The sequence below is a fragment of the Python bivittatus genome, unplaced genomic scaffold (assembly GCF_059951505.1).
Source record: "Python bivittatus isolate LINGU-HERP-01145 unplaced genomic scaffold, Pbiv_v1 ctg000020_np1212, whole genome shotgun sequence".
Taxonomy (NCBI): domain Eukaryota; kingdom Metazoa; phylum Chordata; class Lepidosauria; order Squamata; family Pythonidae; genus Python; species Python bivittatus.
Window position 1 is genome coordinate 38,904,920 of NW_028277030.1, and position 16,740 is coordinate 38,921,659.

The 16,740-nt window shown below is 38.6% G+C and overlaps 1 protein-coding gene across 1 annotated transcript in view; it reads right to left on the reverse strand.

Moving 5' to 3' along the window:
- Positions 1 to 16,740, reverse strand: part of EYS (EGF-like photoreceptor maintenance factor) — a 507,483-nt gene that overhangs the window by 25,645 nt on the left and 465,098 nt on the right. Inside the window, 2 exon segments of the mRNA XM_088150272.1 lie at positions 1,332 to 1,514; positions 3,535 to 3,707. Of these exon segments, the coding sequence (XP_088006398.1) occupies positions 1,332 to 1,514; positions 3,535 to 3,707 (356 nt within the window).

Here is a 16,740-nt window from a genome sequence, read left to right on the forward strand (position 1 = left end):
GGTAGCATGGCAAGATGGTTGGAGGGTTCCAATGACATTGGATCCTCAGCCTGGCCAGCCTTGCCTGCTGAATCCTTTTGGCAATTCAGAGTACACTGGTGGATGTTGGCTAGGAGGCAAAAAGGAGATGGAGTTGACAGATTGTCCTCTCTGTGGGGTCCTTTTGATTTTGGAAGGGGGAATCTGATAAATTCTGTATTCTGGTATAGTCTATAGCTCCAGATATGTTGTTCGAGGTTTCACATGATTGTGTCCATGAAAAAATAGCTAAGTAGGCAGGTAAATAAATAGGTAGGCAGATAGACAGACAGTATATTATTGTTCAGGATTTCAGTGGAAACATTATTTTCTGTGCAATAAAAATATAACTAAATTGAGAAGCCTGAAAAGATAAATGCATATTTATTTCTGTTCATTGTTCTTATAATAATGTTCATTCTATTCATTCTCATATAAGAATGAGAATATAAATATTTCAGGGAGGAGCCAAGACAGGGGTGAGACAGCACCTTTTACACAGAGCTCCTCTGAGTTTTTTATTTATACTTATTTTTATTACCATTTTTTGTTTTGTTTCTGGCCATTAACAACTAATTTCTCCCCCTGGAGATAATAACTGGCCAGAGAGAGTAACTGACTGAAGTGATAAGAGAAGGAATGGTAAAAAAACAGCCTGGAAAAAGGAAAAGATGATAAAATGCAAAGGCAAACATAAAGCCAATCCAAGAAAGGCTGAAGGAAGAGCTCTGAGACATGCAAGGGCACCCAAGATCCCCAACAACCCACAACAGAAGATCTGTGGCAACACAATGATTCATTAAGTGAGCCATTTCTTCATATTAATAACAAATATGTGATACCTGACAGGGAGAGTGAGGAACTGACTTGAGTGCAGTAAGGGAACTGGGGAGGCAGGGTGTTAGCCCTTCAAGGTAGTCCAGACAAGAAGTACAACCAGGAGTAGTAGATCTATGTAATTGTAAGGTTACATTAACAGAATCTTGCCAGACTGAAAGTATTTCTCCCCTTCTTTCCCTTTTACTCTCCAGAAAATTAGGGTGGATCTCTTCTGAAACACGTCCCATGCCCTCCCTCCTTCTGTGGGCTGAGATAACTTTTATGCACCAGTTGTCCTGTCTGCGGGTCTCCCTCCTGTCTCCCAAGGTCATTCCCCCATATCATTACTCAGGGAGACTTGAAACTCCTTGCTCTGAGCCTGACTGCACATGACGGGATAGCCATCTAAGATCAGGTATTGGCAACTAATAATTACACAAGCCTTCCATCATAATTTCCCAGCTTCTACAGGGAAACGCATTCCAAATCCTTACCTTGGCCCTTCTGACCAGTAAAAAAGATCAGATTGTCTTGTAGTGATGAGCTGTGGTTTGCCAATTGAAATTTCAGGCGGAATTCATAGTGCAGGCTGATGTTTGGAATTGCTGAATATGCTAGGAATGAGGTATAACCAAAAGCATTGGTCCCACTGAAGCTAGGATAGGTAATATTAATAGCTGTTAAAAATAAAAATAAATAAATAAATAAGTAAGTAAAACAAAATTTGTTTGCAGAAAACCAGCAGTAATGACTTACATCAAACGTGCATTTCCTCCCTTGTTAAACCACAGCAGCTGGGAATGAGAATTGGGATCCCCTGAGGCCTCCTTATTCTTTTTGTACTACAGTTTCCATGCTTCTGATTAGTAAATATTAAACAGCACTTCCCATTTCCAATATAACAGGGTATGTCAACCATATCTTGCCTACAAAATCCTAGATGACCAGATGATGATAACAATGAAATACATCTTTGCTGTCATCTAATGATTTTCCAGATTTTTCCACTGCAAATATCCCTGCTTACAACAGGGAATTGTAATTTATGGAAGTTTCCAACTGCAGCTTTTCTGGAGCAATTATCCTACCCTATTCATTGATTCACAACATCTTACGGGGCTCAAACCTCAACATGTTTGTCTTAGATTCCACTGATGTTTTCCTACCTTTTTATTTTCCTCACCTTTTCACAGAAAATCTGTTAAGGAGGACAAGTCAAACTGGCTGCTCAGTGATTTTTTACTGGTAGCACAGTGAACTGTCTGGCTGGGAATACTGTAAGATAGCTTGTATTGAGGATGAGAGAAAGCAAGAACATTACAAGAGTTACAGGGGACCAGAGCAATGTCCAAGAACATAGGGAAAGATGGAAAAGTTCATTTCTTATAGTTCTCCCTCAGTCTTTTTGGACACTGCTGCATATTTACTTCTTTATTTATTTACAGAATTTATACGGCTGCCTATCTCATATAATGACTCTAGGTGGCTCACAACAATCCATAAAAACATGGTTAAAAAGAAAAGTACCCTTCCCCACAAGCGCTAGACTATATGTCCTCGCAGCTCAACCCCCATCCTAGCCCAATGCTTGGGGGAAGAGCCAGGTCTTCACAGCCCTCTGGAAGGCTAAAAGGGTAGGGATCCCTCTAATCTCTGGTGGGAGGCTGTTCCAAAGGGCTGGGGCAGCCACTGAGAAGGTGTGCCTCTGAGTCCCATCAGGTGGCAACATTTAAGGGAGGGGACCTGGAGTGCACCCTCCTATCAAACCTAATAGGATAGGTTGAAACAGCAGCTGAAAACATTCAGGATCAAGTGGTCTGATATTTCCCAATGTGTCTGGCAATGTGCAGGAACAGGAACAAAGTTTCTCTCTTCAAATTATAAAAATGGCCATATCTTTTACAAAGTTTGTGCAGCTGCTTTGAAAGCTGCTCCTGGCAGCCACCTCATCTATGTGCATGCATGCTCACTTTGTGTCTCCTTCTTCCCAGAGAAGCAATGTGGTTGTGCATACACATACATGTAGAGACAACCAGGAGCAGCTTCCAAAGTATCTGCATAAACCTTGTAAAAGACATGGCTACTTTAATTATTTGAAGAGATGTGCTTTGTATTCCCATAAATTATGAAACACCTATTTGAAGGTTTACACAGCCTAGTGTGTGTGTGTAATACTAAACTAATTAACAAAAAAAATGTATACACCCACTCACATATATTTGAAAATGAAATATTCCAGGGAACTCCAGAACGTTCTGTTCCTCCACTGGACCATGTGGAAACTCTTATGGACAATGCCATTCCAGGGGTAGTTTGGTTGTTTCCCAAAGTAAATAATCCAAGCTGGAAACAAACTGAAGTATCCCAGACACGTTCCAGATGAAACATTTGGATCATATTCAATTCAGAGGATTTACTTCTGGAAATTGTCTAACTGCCACCATAATGGCATGGTCCAGAGGAGATTTGGCACATCCTGGAGAGTGAACAAAACATTCTGGAGTTTTGTACACACCATTATTAGCAATATTGATGACTACAGTTGCAAACAGGAGTATAATAGGATACATCCAGATCATATGGCTTAATGTTCTACCATTGAAATTGCTGTAAAGTGATAATTTCATCATTTGCAGTTTCCTAAAAAAAAAATAAAAAAAAATAGGGCACTGACTTAGGATTCACAATTGTTCTTACCATCATTACAAAGTATTCCGGTTCTTCCATATGGACAGAGGCATACAATGTCCTGGCTGGATTTAGGAAAACAGGTTGCTCCATTCCCACATGGATTCTCCTCACAATTTGAAAACTGACATAATTTTCCAGAGTAGATAGGAGGGCATTCACAGAACCAGTTCTCTGTATCACTATTAGATTGAAAGAAATATATGTATATATACAACAATATACAGAAATATATAATAGTATTAGTAATTAGTAATATAATAAACACACACAGGTATTTCCTAGGAAAGAAAGGAACAGCAGTCATCTTTCCCCCTCAAATCCACTAATGCACAAAGTGATTTTCAGTCAGACAATTTCTTTGCATATGATTCTTTTTAAGTTTGGGTGCTTTGCTCTAAGAATGTTGCTGTTCTATATTTTATGAGTAAGTGTAACATTTCAAAGCTCTTTTTAAGCATTTGCTAGCGTCTCTTGCCATTTGTTACTCTGTGTGCATAATGTTCAGAGGTCCTCAGATTATTTGTGGTGTTGCTTCAGTGCAATGCCAAACATTACTGTTCTGCTTTCGAGCTTTCAAAAGCATGAATGAGGCAAATGGGATATTTCTATCTTAAAATAAAACAGTTATTAATGATTCTAAAATAACGTTTGATAACTGGATTACTTCTTACCCATCCCCTGCTTTTAGCAGTAGTTTGCTAATGAAGAGTTTAGGAGAAACCAGTTTGCACACTGTTCTGTACCATTTTGGTTGGAGGTAAGAAAAAGATTGCCTTATTATGAACATGTGGTTCATGCACCAACATGGTTTTCATATAGTAAGTCTCTTGGAAACAAAATTATTAAGATGAATAACTTTCTGTCTTCCAAAGCAAGGGGTTCCATGAATACTGAGCTGACTGGATTCACAAATCGTAGTCTGATCTTGCTTTAACTGAAAGATGCACAAATGTTTGATGGTGCAATCTCCTGCTCTTTGTTTTAGGAAAAGGAAGGGTGAATATATTAGATTCAAGCACCTGTATTGTCCTTTAATCTACTCAACTTCTAAAACATCAATTCCCATCAATTTTTCACCATTATGATAGTAATAGTGAGCATAACAAAGAGAAACTATGGAAATGGTTTTTGCAATCCCATGGACCTTATCCCACAGGCCACAGATTTGGTTCCTCCCTCATGGACTGGATTTCCACTCTCATTTGCTTGCCAGTCTCCAAGGCTGTTGTTAAGGTTCAGAAACTCCCAACTTTGGAACGCCCCCAAAGAGGACATGGGGTGGGATGGGTGAGGCTGAGCAGAAGGATCCTTAGCTCCCCTCATCCTCCTGCCATGCTCCCCAAGGGAAAATGTAGACCAGCCGTTTGTTGGTCTAAATAATTTCCCATTTCTTGATTGCTGTGATCATCTCTTTGTCCTCATTTTTATCTTGCCATACTACAGCCAGCAGGGAATTTGGGTCTGACTGAATGCTTCAAAGTCAAAGCACTCTGGTGTAAGATAGGATGGGATGCTCTGTTAAACAGCAGCAGCAGTGGCAACAACACAATTAACTGCTTAAGCAATGAAAGGAAATGCACAACCAGATTGTAAGTAACATCTAGAGTTCTTACCAAGGAAGCTATGTTTATTAAAGAGAAAGAAATAAGTAATCCTCTTGACACTCATGACACCTAACAGTTCGTTAGTGGAGCCCACCCACTGTCCAAAGCAAAGAGAATCTCAGCTGGGAAGCCTTCTAGAACGATTCCTCTTGAATAATGCTCCAGACAGTTGTTGAAAAGGAGAGCACTATCAACTGCAATAATACATCTCTGTGAATAGCCTGTTATACATTCAGCATTGCTGCTAAAGAAGAAATGCTGATGGATGTGTGGCACCAAAGACCCTATATTTTCAATTAGTTTGATATCTAGGTGGTTTCATTCTTCTCATCACAGAGGTAATGGGCACCCTTGCAGAGTCATACAGTTCATTGAAAAGTGCCACTGTGCAGGGCTGCCCAAAGGGTGGGGAGGGGAGGGGAGATAGGCAGGTGGGGGGAGCTGAAGAGGAGGCAAAGGGGGTAGCACCTTACCTTACTCAGGATCTGGGCTGGGAGGGACCAAGCTGGGAATGGCTCAGATCAGGGTGGTTCCTCGCCTAATGACTGGTGAGATTTGCTAATTGATGCAGTCATGTGATGTCACACTTTACAACTGCATCACTTAGTGATGGAAATTCTGGTCCCAATTACTATTGTAACTTGAGGACTACTTGTAATGCTACATTATTTGGCAGTGCCCTCCCATATGGCAAGTTCTTTTATGTTTTTTCAGAAATAAGTCCCATTTAACAAGGATTCAATTTGACATTAGTTAATATTTTCCTGCTTTTTCCTTCTGATTGTTTTCTGTTGATCATGGCTGGCAAATTAGTGATACACTATTCCTTAACTATTCTTTAAATTGGCTCCCTTAATTTTTTTTCTGACAATTTCTATTCCCAGAAAGAATTGTCCATCCATTTCCTTGTCACTACTAGACAAACAAATGGTAGAATTTATTTAGGTGTTTATTTAATACTACAAATACAGAAGATACTGGGAAAACACAGGAAGATACTGGGCTCCAATTTATGTCAATGATGCTATCTAGATTCCAAAGATGCTTTCAGATGAGGCATTTATTGTACTATATCCTGCCTTTCTCTCAGAATTTCTTCTCCCAAAGAAGAAAAGGGGAGGGGGGGAGACTCAAACAATATAATCTTCAATTTCTGAGTTTTCTTCCTGCTCATCTCTTCCATTAAAGAGAAAAAAGAGGCCCAGTTGCACAGTGACCTTTCCTTGGTAGCTCTGGGCCTGGAAGCCTCCGGATTGAACAAAAAGGTGGCAGTTTCAGAGAAAAGAACAAGTATGAAAGCAATCATCACATCTTGGAAAGATTAAATCTTGGTAACCTTTACAACAACTCTGAGAAACAGACCAATAGTGTTGTCTGCATTTGGCAAAAAGGGTAGATGACTGAATGGCTGATGATATTAGATGAGGAGCTTACAAAGCTATTTTAATTAACTAATTAAACAATATTTGCAGTTTACCCTAATCTTACTATGCAACAATTTTTTTAAAAAAGCATTAAAACATATATAAATAATAGAAATCAACAATAAAAAACTTTGTACGTATAAGGTGCCATTCACCTAACCTAAGAACCAAATTCCTGCTGGAATAATGCTGCTTTGGCCTGTTTTTACACAATCGTACAGCAGGGGATGGGAGGCTGTTCCATAAAATGGGGGCCATTGCTGAGAAGGCCTCTGAATTTTTAAATTCTTAAAAGAAAAAGAAGAACTTTTAACAGATGTATTTAACATACACAATTTGGTATTTACTAACTTACTTAGAATATTAAATGGATTTGGGTTGGGTTGGCAGTAAATGACAACTAAACAAATCAAGCATAACTAAAGAAAAACAAGGGGGCTCTAGAAAACACAATTAAGTCAAGTATTGATACTAAACTACAGAATACTTATTCATCCAAACAATTCTCCTCAAATGTATAAAAACAAAAAGGGCATTTGAAACAGTTCTGTCCATCATGGGAAAGTCGGCGGGGGGGGGGGGGGGAATGGGAGTTTGCTTTGACCAGAGGGAATGCAAACTCTTGCTGGGCATGAGGATTATAAAGTGACTGAGTGCCAAACACTACCATTCAGTGTAAACTATCCTGGGTTATTGTAAGTATAGAATAAGAATGGGGATGTATGTGATTTCCATAGCGAAAGAAGGAAAAATTAAAGTACCAAAATAACAAGCTCCTGAGAAGGTGTAATTAATGTTGAGCTCCTCATCAATTGGACTGGGCTTGAAAAATCCTTTGCTAAGAACTGTTCTCATGTTTGTATTAATAATACTTTCTTAAGCAAACACAGCAATACAAGGTACAGAAAACAGATGAAGAGGCAATTGTCTGATTAAAAAGAAGTTCACACAATGGATAGCTTACGAAGGATCAAAATAAGCAAAATATGAAGGAATGGGAACAAGAACCAGAAAACAGAAATAACTGTTGACTGACGACTGGTAAATGTCCCCAGTTATCATGGAAGAAGGGGCATTGCAAAAGGTAATACTGACAGCAATCTATGTGCAAAAGAAAGCAGATAAGGGGGAAAAAATCCCCCGCCCTGCAAAACAGAATATGAAATCTAGAGTTTAATAACAAATGGAAGGCTGTGATTAGGAGAGAGCTGAATGATATGGAATAAAAAACAAAGACAAGGAGTTTGGGGGTTATACAAAGATAAGATGGAGGTTAGAACTAAACATGGAAGATATACATTCGTGGAGAGAAAGCATCATCAACAGTTATTATGGTGTGTTTCTCAAGAAAAATTAAGTGAGGGGCAAAAATCTCTGTGTGTCAGGGAAATCTGCAGTAGGAGACCATATGTGACAATTTACTACATGTATCACTGCAACCAAAGCTGTTTACCAAGTGTTAAGTGGTTCACGCTGCTGCGCAAAGCAGAACAAATTATCCTGCTCTTATTATTAACAATCACTATCAACACCATTATTATGCACTATTATTATTAACAGTCATTTCTTATTCTGTGGACTTTTCAATGCACTCTGATCATTTAATGTTTGCTGGTATTTCAGCACTCCATGTATATTTGTGGACAATGGCGATACATAGTTCAGGTTATAAAGAAGCTTCAGAAGATGCACAAAACTGAAAAGTGATATTTATCAAACATGCAAAGAGAGTCATGTTGAAAGTCTGGAGGCGGAGAAAGATGAACATAGCTACTGTAGATAGTAGTCTAGATACAATGGTTTACAGCCTGCCCTACAGCTGCCCTTTATCGTTGACTGAAAAGGTCATTTTGTTTTGCCAAGCAGGGCAAGCTTAAATGGACCAAATGAGATTTATTAGGCCTTTAGGGGGTTACCTAGGGTGCCTAATACAGTGTCCTCTTCTCTCATCCGAACTGGTGAAAAAGCTTCTGAAGTTCACCTTGCTTGATGCCATCCAATTTTTAGGGATGGTTACAATACAGATTGAATCAAGGTAGCAGAATTCCGAAGAAGCCATTGCTAGCCATATCAGCTGAGAAAGTTACAGTCCTAGTGATAACCTTTAAATAAATAAATAAAAGCACAGACCCCCCTAGAGGGGGAAAAATGGCCAGTATTAGATAATGGGATAAGTCTATCTGGCAATTATAATCTTTTCATAGGGTTATGTAAGTGCATTTGAAAGAGGTGGATTTGCAAAGCATATCACCGTGAGCAAAGCAGTTCTCAAAGAATTAAAGCAGCCATGTCCTTTGAAAACCTGGAGTGGCTGCTTCAGAGACCTCCCCAATCATCCATGTGTGCAGACACAGATAACATTTTGCAAGGAGAGCCAGTGAAGTGAAGTCGCTGTGTGTGCCCAGGCAACTGGGAACAGCCTTTGACACAGCTATCCCTGCCTTTCAGGGGACATGACTGCTCTAATGGTTGGAGTAAGAGTGCTTTACATATGCTAATATGCTTAGTGAAAACACTAAGAATGGAATGCTTGGTATGGAATGCTAAGGAATGCTTTGTCCTTCTTTCTCATACCACCTTAAGTTCTAAAAATACTTGCATTTGCTTTTATCCTAAATTAACTGATTAAGTATAATAAAAGCACAGAATCGCATTGATCTAGAAGTTGCCCATTATCTTTTCCTCGTTAAAGTCAGGCTTCATTTTAACCTGATGAGGCTAGTCTATGGTATACACTTGTGCTTGTGGATATTTCCACATTGTTTATAAGTGCATTCGTGAAATTTCTAGGGAAGGGGGTATATTTGCTTGCTAAATATCTAAGGACAGATATGATGGGGAAAAAAGTTGTTTACCAGACTTTATCAATTTGATTTCCTCCCTAGAAGCTGATAATATGCTCTGATAGCTTTTTGTAAGTGGAAACAATTAATATCCTGCATTGCATTCCGAACAGATGCTTGCAGCTTTATCATTGCAGATGCGAAGAAGTTTTTTAATTCCACAATTTATCCCTTCAGCTTCTATTGGCAGCCATTCAAAGAAACTGTTGTTTGCATAAAAACAAGACTACATGTGTGGAAAGGGGTAAATCAGGTAAAGGAACATTGCATTAAACTGCCTACAACACAGGAAGCCATAAAACCTCATGGAGCAATAAAGTTGATCTTAGCTTTGTACAGGTAGTGAGCAACCATTCACATTTACGACGGTGATGAAAAAGTAACCTTGGGACCAATCCTCACATTTACGACCTTCACAGGAAAGCAGGGAAAGCAAAGGAAAGCAAAGGAAAGCTGAAGTAAGAACCTAAGTCATGGTTTTACTTAGGGACCATTTTGCTTAATGACCGAGTTGCTGGTTCCAATTGTGGATGCTAAAGAAGGTATGTTATGTATAGGTATGTTATACCTAAATTATAACCAGTTTCGGAATAGGTAAGGAGCAGGGCAAGCTGAGTAGTGGTAGGATCCACATGCTCAGGGGTGTCTTCCTGAATGGACGATGTGTGTCTTTCAAGTGGCGGGTACAATACCACTTCTCATGCTTAATTCCTGGGCAGACATCATCAGGCACCTCTGGAGGGTTTGTTCTGCTGTCTTTTTTTCCTTCTAAGCATGGCATCTGAAGGCAGAGGGGAGAGGTGCTCTATGTTTTGCCAGGACCCTGATTAGATGGTTCTGGTTCCTGCCTGCAGATTGTGAAAGACATCAGAGTGTTCCACTTAGTATTTAGCAAAAAGTTTAACCACCAATTTGCAAGAGTCAGATTGAAATGGGTAGGTAAAACTCCCACCTTTGTTGAAATGTATGCCCAACAAATTATATTATTGTATGAGCTAAATATTAAACTTTTCCTATTCTATGCTGTATAGTTTCCTTGTGCAACTTTTTAAAACCATCCTATCTGCTTCCCTACCTACATTGTTCAGGTCCACCTATACTGAAACAACACCCAAGGCCTTCAGGTTGTTTACCAGGAAATCTTCTTGGGTACAGGTTGAGCTTTAAGACTATGACTGATGAAATGCCCAGATGCTAGTCTTCACCCAGCTATGAAGCACCCTGGGCAGTTTGTCCTGCTATGATCTCTTGGTCAGATTTATTGTACAGGCTTACTACTGTGCGGATAAAGTGGGGGAGGATGGAGAACTATGTAAGATGTCTTGACCTTCTCAAATAGAGATGGGATATAAAGGTAATAAAGAAACAGAGTATCAAATGTCTGCTGTTGGGTGGCAGCAGGTGGGAATTGTACAGCCTTCATACCTTATGCTTGTGGGCTTAAGGGACATTAAGCCATGCAACTTACAGGCAAGAGTCAACAATGTTTGAAATGACAGCTGCTGGACTAAAGGAGTCAGAAATTCTCTATCTTTTCCCCTTAATATACTTTCATCTTTTGTACCAGCTGCTCCTACTTATAAGGTAGAAAGCTCAGGTAGTTCAAACCCTTCCATGCTACTGAACCTCATGAAGAAAATATCATAAACTGCACAAGACTTTTTTAGGGGGGTCTACAACTCAGTAGACATATATATATATATATATATATATATATATATATATATATACTCACTATACATGCAGACAAGGAGGGGACGGGAGTTCCAAATGATAATTATACAGTAGCTTTTTTATACACACTAACAGAGATTGAGATCCTCTCTGTATAACATGAAAGATGGAAGATTAAAATTTGGTCCTAAAGATTTTCATTAGCATTAAGTCTAGACTGTTGATTCTTATTGGATAATTTATTAATATGGAAGTTTGGTATCGTAGACCTGGTGGGCATGGACATCAACAGCATGTGAAAGATCATGGTTGACACAATGTACAATCATCATCTGGGGTCAGGGGAACAGGATGTGAAGACTGACATTGTTTAAATGGCACAAAAAGGGCATTTTCATGATGCTTATATTGTTCAATACCTGGACCTTTCAGTTTGGTTTGGTAGGGGTCTCCTTATAGTGCCATGTTTAGTTGTCCTTTTGTCTTCTGTACATTAATTTTTGGATGGTAAGTACCATTTCTTTTACTGCCAACTAAAAAAAAAAATCAAACAAGGGCTTCTGCTTGGGTTTATTTGTAGACAGCATTGCCGTATGTTATGATGTTCTCCCCAGGAATCCACTTATTCATATCCATTAGCAGCTGATTAAGATGATACACATCTAAGAGTCTTCCTGCTGCCTTCTCTTTTAAGCATCAATAGCAAATCAGAGCTTCACATTCAGTGTGAGAAATGGAGGTGTAAATTGCTGCTGCTTTCAAGTCAGTGAACAGTATTATCCCCTGAGATAAATATCTGCCATTACTTTCCCAAATAGCAAAGGTGGAAGATAAACAAGCCAGACACCAAAGCCAGAGAAGCTTAGCCTTGTGTGTTATCTTAGTTTTCAGTACAAATTATACCTGGCTCATTTTAGTTAGGTAAAATTTATGATGAATACTATTTTGTTCTTCCTTCAGTAAAAGGCAGTATAATTTGGTAAGGATATGAAAACCACATTGTGTTCCAACCTATATTTTTTTCTTGTTCAATGAACAAATGTTATAGTTATATGGATCTATGCATGATATTTATCCCCAAGCTTTGAAAAAGCAGGTAATTCTTCTCAAGCTTGTAAATCTAGGGTGGTGATGAAATCCCATTTCTAGCTGAAGGATTATATAACTTAACAATGTAACAAACATTTCCTTAAAAACAGGCTTTATTTAAATCAAAATTTAAATCAAATTTAAATTATTAGGAAGAAGGCTCAAATTAACACTTTAAACTGCTATTCATTCATTAGCAAGTTCCTATAATAATTATTTCTAATAAAAAGGTATTTTTGTTATTTCATATGATTTCAATAATATTTTTCAGTAGTTGGAGAGAAAGGTGTAGATTTTATTTTTAGCAGGGTTTGTGTGTGTGTGTGTGTGTGTGTGTTTGCCTTCAAGTCAGTGTGGGCTCCTGGCAACTGCCTGAACAAGTCTCTGCAGTTTTCTTGGCAAGATTTCGGAAGTGGTTTGCCCTGGCCTCCTTCCTAGGGCTGGGGGAGAGTGAGTGGCCCAAGGTCACCCAGCTGGCTTTGTGCCTAAGGCGGAACTGGAATTCATGGCCTCCTGGTTTCTAGCCTGATTCCTTACCCTCTACACCAAACTGCTTCTCTTTTTAGCAGATACATATGGGGGGCGGGGAGGGGGGAATGGAGGCCTTCCTACAGATGAACATTTTTCAGGTTGTTCTACCCACCTCAGAACTCTCTTAGTCAGTGCACACATTCACACATCACATGATACTGTCACAAACCATGGTCTTCCTGATATTTCCCCAGACCATGTATATGGCAACTTTTTCTACAACAAAACAAAATAGTTATACTTCTCACACAATAGCAATTTTGGTGAGCACTGATTCTGCAATATTGTAATATATCCTGGTTGCAATGGGCAAAATGTGTAGGACCAGTGTGGTAGTCTCTTCCTTCTGCCTCATTTTCTTTTGGCAAAGTTGACTTAGGTATACACTGACTACATGGCATTGCTAAATTTTCATTTTTTTTACTGTGGCTGGATGAAAGCCATTGTGGGCAGGTAATCTGTAGCCGTCCTCCATTTCCTATCCTTAATCAATGGGTGATTCATCAGAATTTTTTCTGTAGTTAAGTTGCATTGTATATTATATTCTTGGGTAGATCTATGTCTATTTTTAAAGAAACTTATTTGCACTGTTGCATCTCACATTTTAAAAATGAAATCTTAAGAGGAAATAACAGTAATAGGGAAGAAGAGCTACATGAAGGCACCAAGAGATCCTTAATGTTCCAGATTATCTGAGTGGAACAAAAAGTTCAGGAGCAACTACACTCTAATTACTGCGACGTGAATTGTTATACAGTAGCACAAAAAGGCTAGCTATGGTCAGAAACATACCCAGTGGTATGCCATTCTCAAATGAAGTCTTTGTAGTTGGAATGCTACAGAGTTGCATACTAACTTAAAACAGAAACAGTAAGTTTATCTTAGAAAATTGCACATGTATCCCTTTCATACATCTAATAACGCCAAGATTTTTTCTGTGTTCTTTGTGTGAGCATTGAAACTGACATGGGTGAAGCATTAAAAATGACATGGGTAAAGATTCCAGAGCATTGTCATCCTTTTTTGGAACCATCTTTATAATCAGCTGGTTTTGCCAAAGGCAGGCAATTATTTTTAATATTTCAAAATTCAGTAAACATAGCCACGGCATTTCTAATAGCACACAATGGTTGCTCAAGCTTTTCGCCATCTGAAATGGATTGTGTTGTCCCCCTTCTCCCATAATGAAGCACAGATGATGCACTGCATCTCAATATACGTATTGATAAGTTGCAGGTGTCCTTTTAGACTCCACCATTGTCTTCTACAATTTCAAGAATATGGTTTATTTTGTGATGCTAGCTGGCTTATAAGCAGGCATGCTAACTCTTTTCCTTTGAGCATGGCCCTTAAGCTTGTGAATGTGAATGGAAAAAAATGGCATAGCAGGCCTAAAGAAAGAAGGTGGGAAAGGGGAGGAATGATAAAGAAAGTAAATTCCTGAGAAACAAAGGAAAGTGAGAATAGTGAAAGAATTAGAATAGTGAAATATAATATATAATAGTGAAGGCTTTTATCATTTTAAAGGTTTTTCTTCTGCAAAGAGAAAAGGAAATGTAGAAGCAGATTTGGTTTTATTTAATGAAAGATAAATCTGAGGCAAGAAGACCAAGCTAGGTTGATTAATGGTTATGAGACTAACAAAACAGTACTCTTCTTATTAATTCAAGAAATTCTTTGTTTTCTCACCATATCAGTTCCATATCTGTAAAATGAAAATAAGAACATCCTTAACTCCTTCAAAGTTTGAGCTAGATAAGATAAACATAGCACAAAGACAATGTACTTTTGGCTGAATGTCAACAATGTGGTCCAAGGGGCATCATTGACAAAACTTTTCTTTGGAACAATAAATACTCTACTATCCAGGATTAAAATGGCCTAAATAAGGACCTGCATCCCATCAAAACTGTTTGTGTGGAGGGCTTAATCAGTGAAGAACATTAAATAGTACTTTAACTCAAGGGTGGGCTATCTTTTGTGACCCAAAACCAAACTTGACTTTTTGGGGAAGCTGCACAAGCTGCAGAGGTGCAAAATTGTCTTTCCATTTTTTCCAGTGTTTCCTGAGTTTTCTTTTCTTTTCAAAATACATGTAAAGTATGTTTTTACCTCTAAGTGGTAAGAAATAGTCTTTCAGCAACTATGTCACTAAAATGTGGGGGCTGATCATAGGTGGCAAAGGGTTAATAGACCACAAAGGGACCTGGCCCCCCAATTTGTCCCCTACTCTCCTAACCTTTGTGAGAAGCTCACATGTAGCTGGGAAAATATCTTTAAATATCCTTTGCATAAAGGCAACAGACATTTTGTGTATTTTCTGAACAAATTGCTGCTTTTTATATTCAGGGACCAATTTTGTGGTAAGTAGGAGGAATCCATGTAATTGATCTATACATTACCTGTAGCTGGTCCCCTTTAAACACTTCCCCACCTGGGGGATGCTTGCAGAAAAGTCTCCGGCAAATCAAGAAAGGAACCTGGAGATTTCCTTTTTAATGCAGGTAATTGAAGCCTCCCAGAATGCACAATGTATTAAATATTTGCTATACTATGGACTGAAACCTGCAAATTGCTTCTTAAAATGTATTCACAGAACATAGTAGGAAGTTTAAGCCTGCAGGTTGTATATTATAAAGATCTAGTGGCTGCTGTCTGTTATAGGAATGTAAGAGCTACTTCAAGGTTTGCTATTACTAGATAAAGCAAATATTAAAGTTCTAGGTAGCCCAGACAAGTGGCTTCATCCATCAGGTTTCAGAATTGTTTTATGAGAATCTGTAATGTTTATGATTCTGGCAACTGCCTCTAATGTAAATGCTGGAGCCATAAGGATAAAATAAAGCTCTCACACTAATACAGTAAATCAAAACTATACTTCGAGTCTAGCACTTGCATTTCAGCTCCTTTTATTTAAAGAAATCTCAATGGGCTATTCTACAATAAGCCATTGTACATTTACAGTAATGTCCTTCCTTCCTTCCTTCCTTCCTTCCTTCCTTCCTTCCTTCCTTCCTTCCTTCCTTCCTTCCTTCCTTCCTTCCTCCCTCCCTCCCTCAATGGCTTTATGGAAATCATTTTAGACAATATACATTTTGAAATAATGGAGTAATGCACCTAAGAAATTATATATAACATAATAATCCATAGGATCTTAACATTATAATACTAGTGTATGGTAAACTGTCTGATTTATTTTTCTTTTTATTATATTATTCTAACAGTTCTCTATTAAGGCAATATAATACTAGTATTACATGCTTATATGACATCCAAGCAAAGGTTTTCAATACCATACAAAAAGAGGCAAGGGAATATGTGTTGGTTGGAAGTATCAGATTAGTTATGCATACTGTATATTCAGATTGGGCTTAACAAGGGTGGTGGGAGGATTGTCCCAGGATTTATACTACAATAGTTTCCTATTCCTCATCTGATGTCTCAAAGAATCCATACAGAAATTCTGAAAAACAAAGTCACCTTTTGGTCTCCTTTTCAGACCTAGTTCAAGATGCCTTCCCATTGCACACAAAGCCCTCTCTTGCCCTTTCTACTTTTCTATGACTTAACCTCATCCTAGCTTCCAGCAGACTGTCAATGCCTCATCAAGTCTTTACAGGCATTCTGTTAGAGCAGCTTGTACTGTGAATGAACTGTACCTTTAATTAACATACTAAGACTTGCTTAGTCAAACTAGTCTCTTCCTTGTTTTGTCTATGAAGCCACAGGTATTCTCTTTGCATTGCCTAATGATAAGGAGATTCCTGCTCCAACACCAATTAACTAATTATTTCCCATTTTGGCCTAAGCAACTGATCCCTTGCTAATATGGAAACTTCCTTTGCTGATGCCTAAACTATGCAGCTATTTCCGCATTTATTTTCCCAAAAGCAATCTAAGCAACCCCAGAAAAGTGGGGAGGGAAGAGGTTGAAGGGCTTTAATACTTGTCCAATGAAGGCAGCCCTTTTTGGGTGGTTACACCATGGCTTATCCCTCCTGATGTTCCCCATGACCACCACAGCAGATTACAAAGGGAACTTTGCCA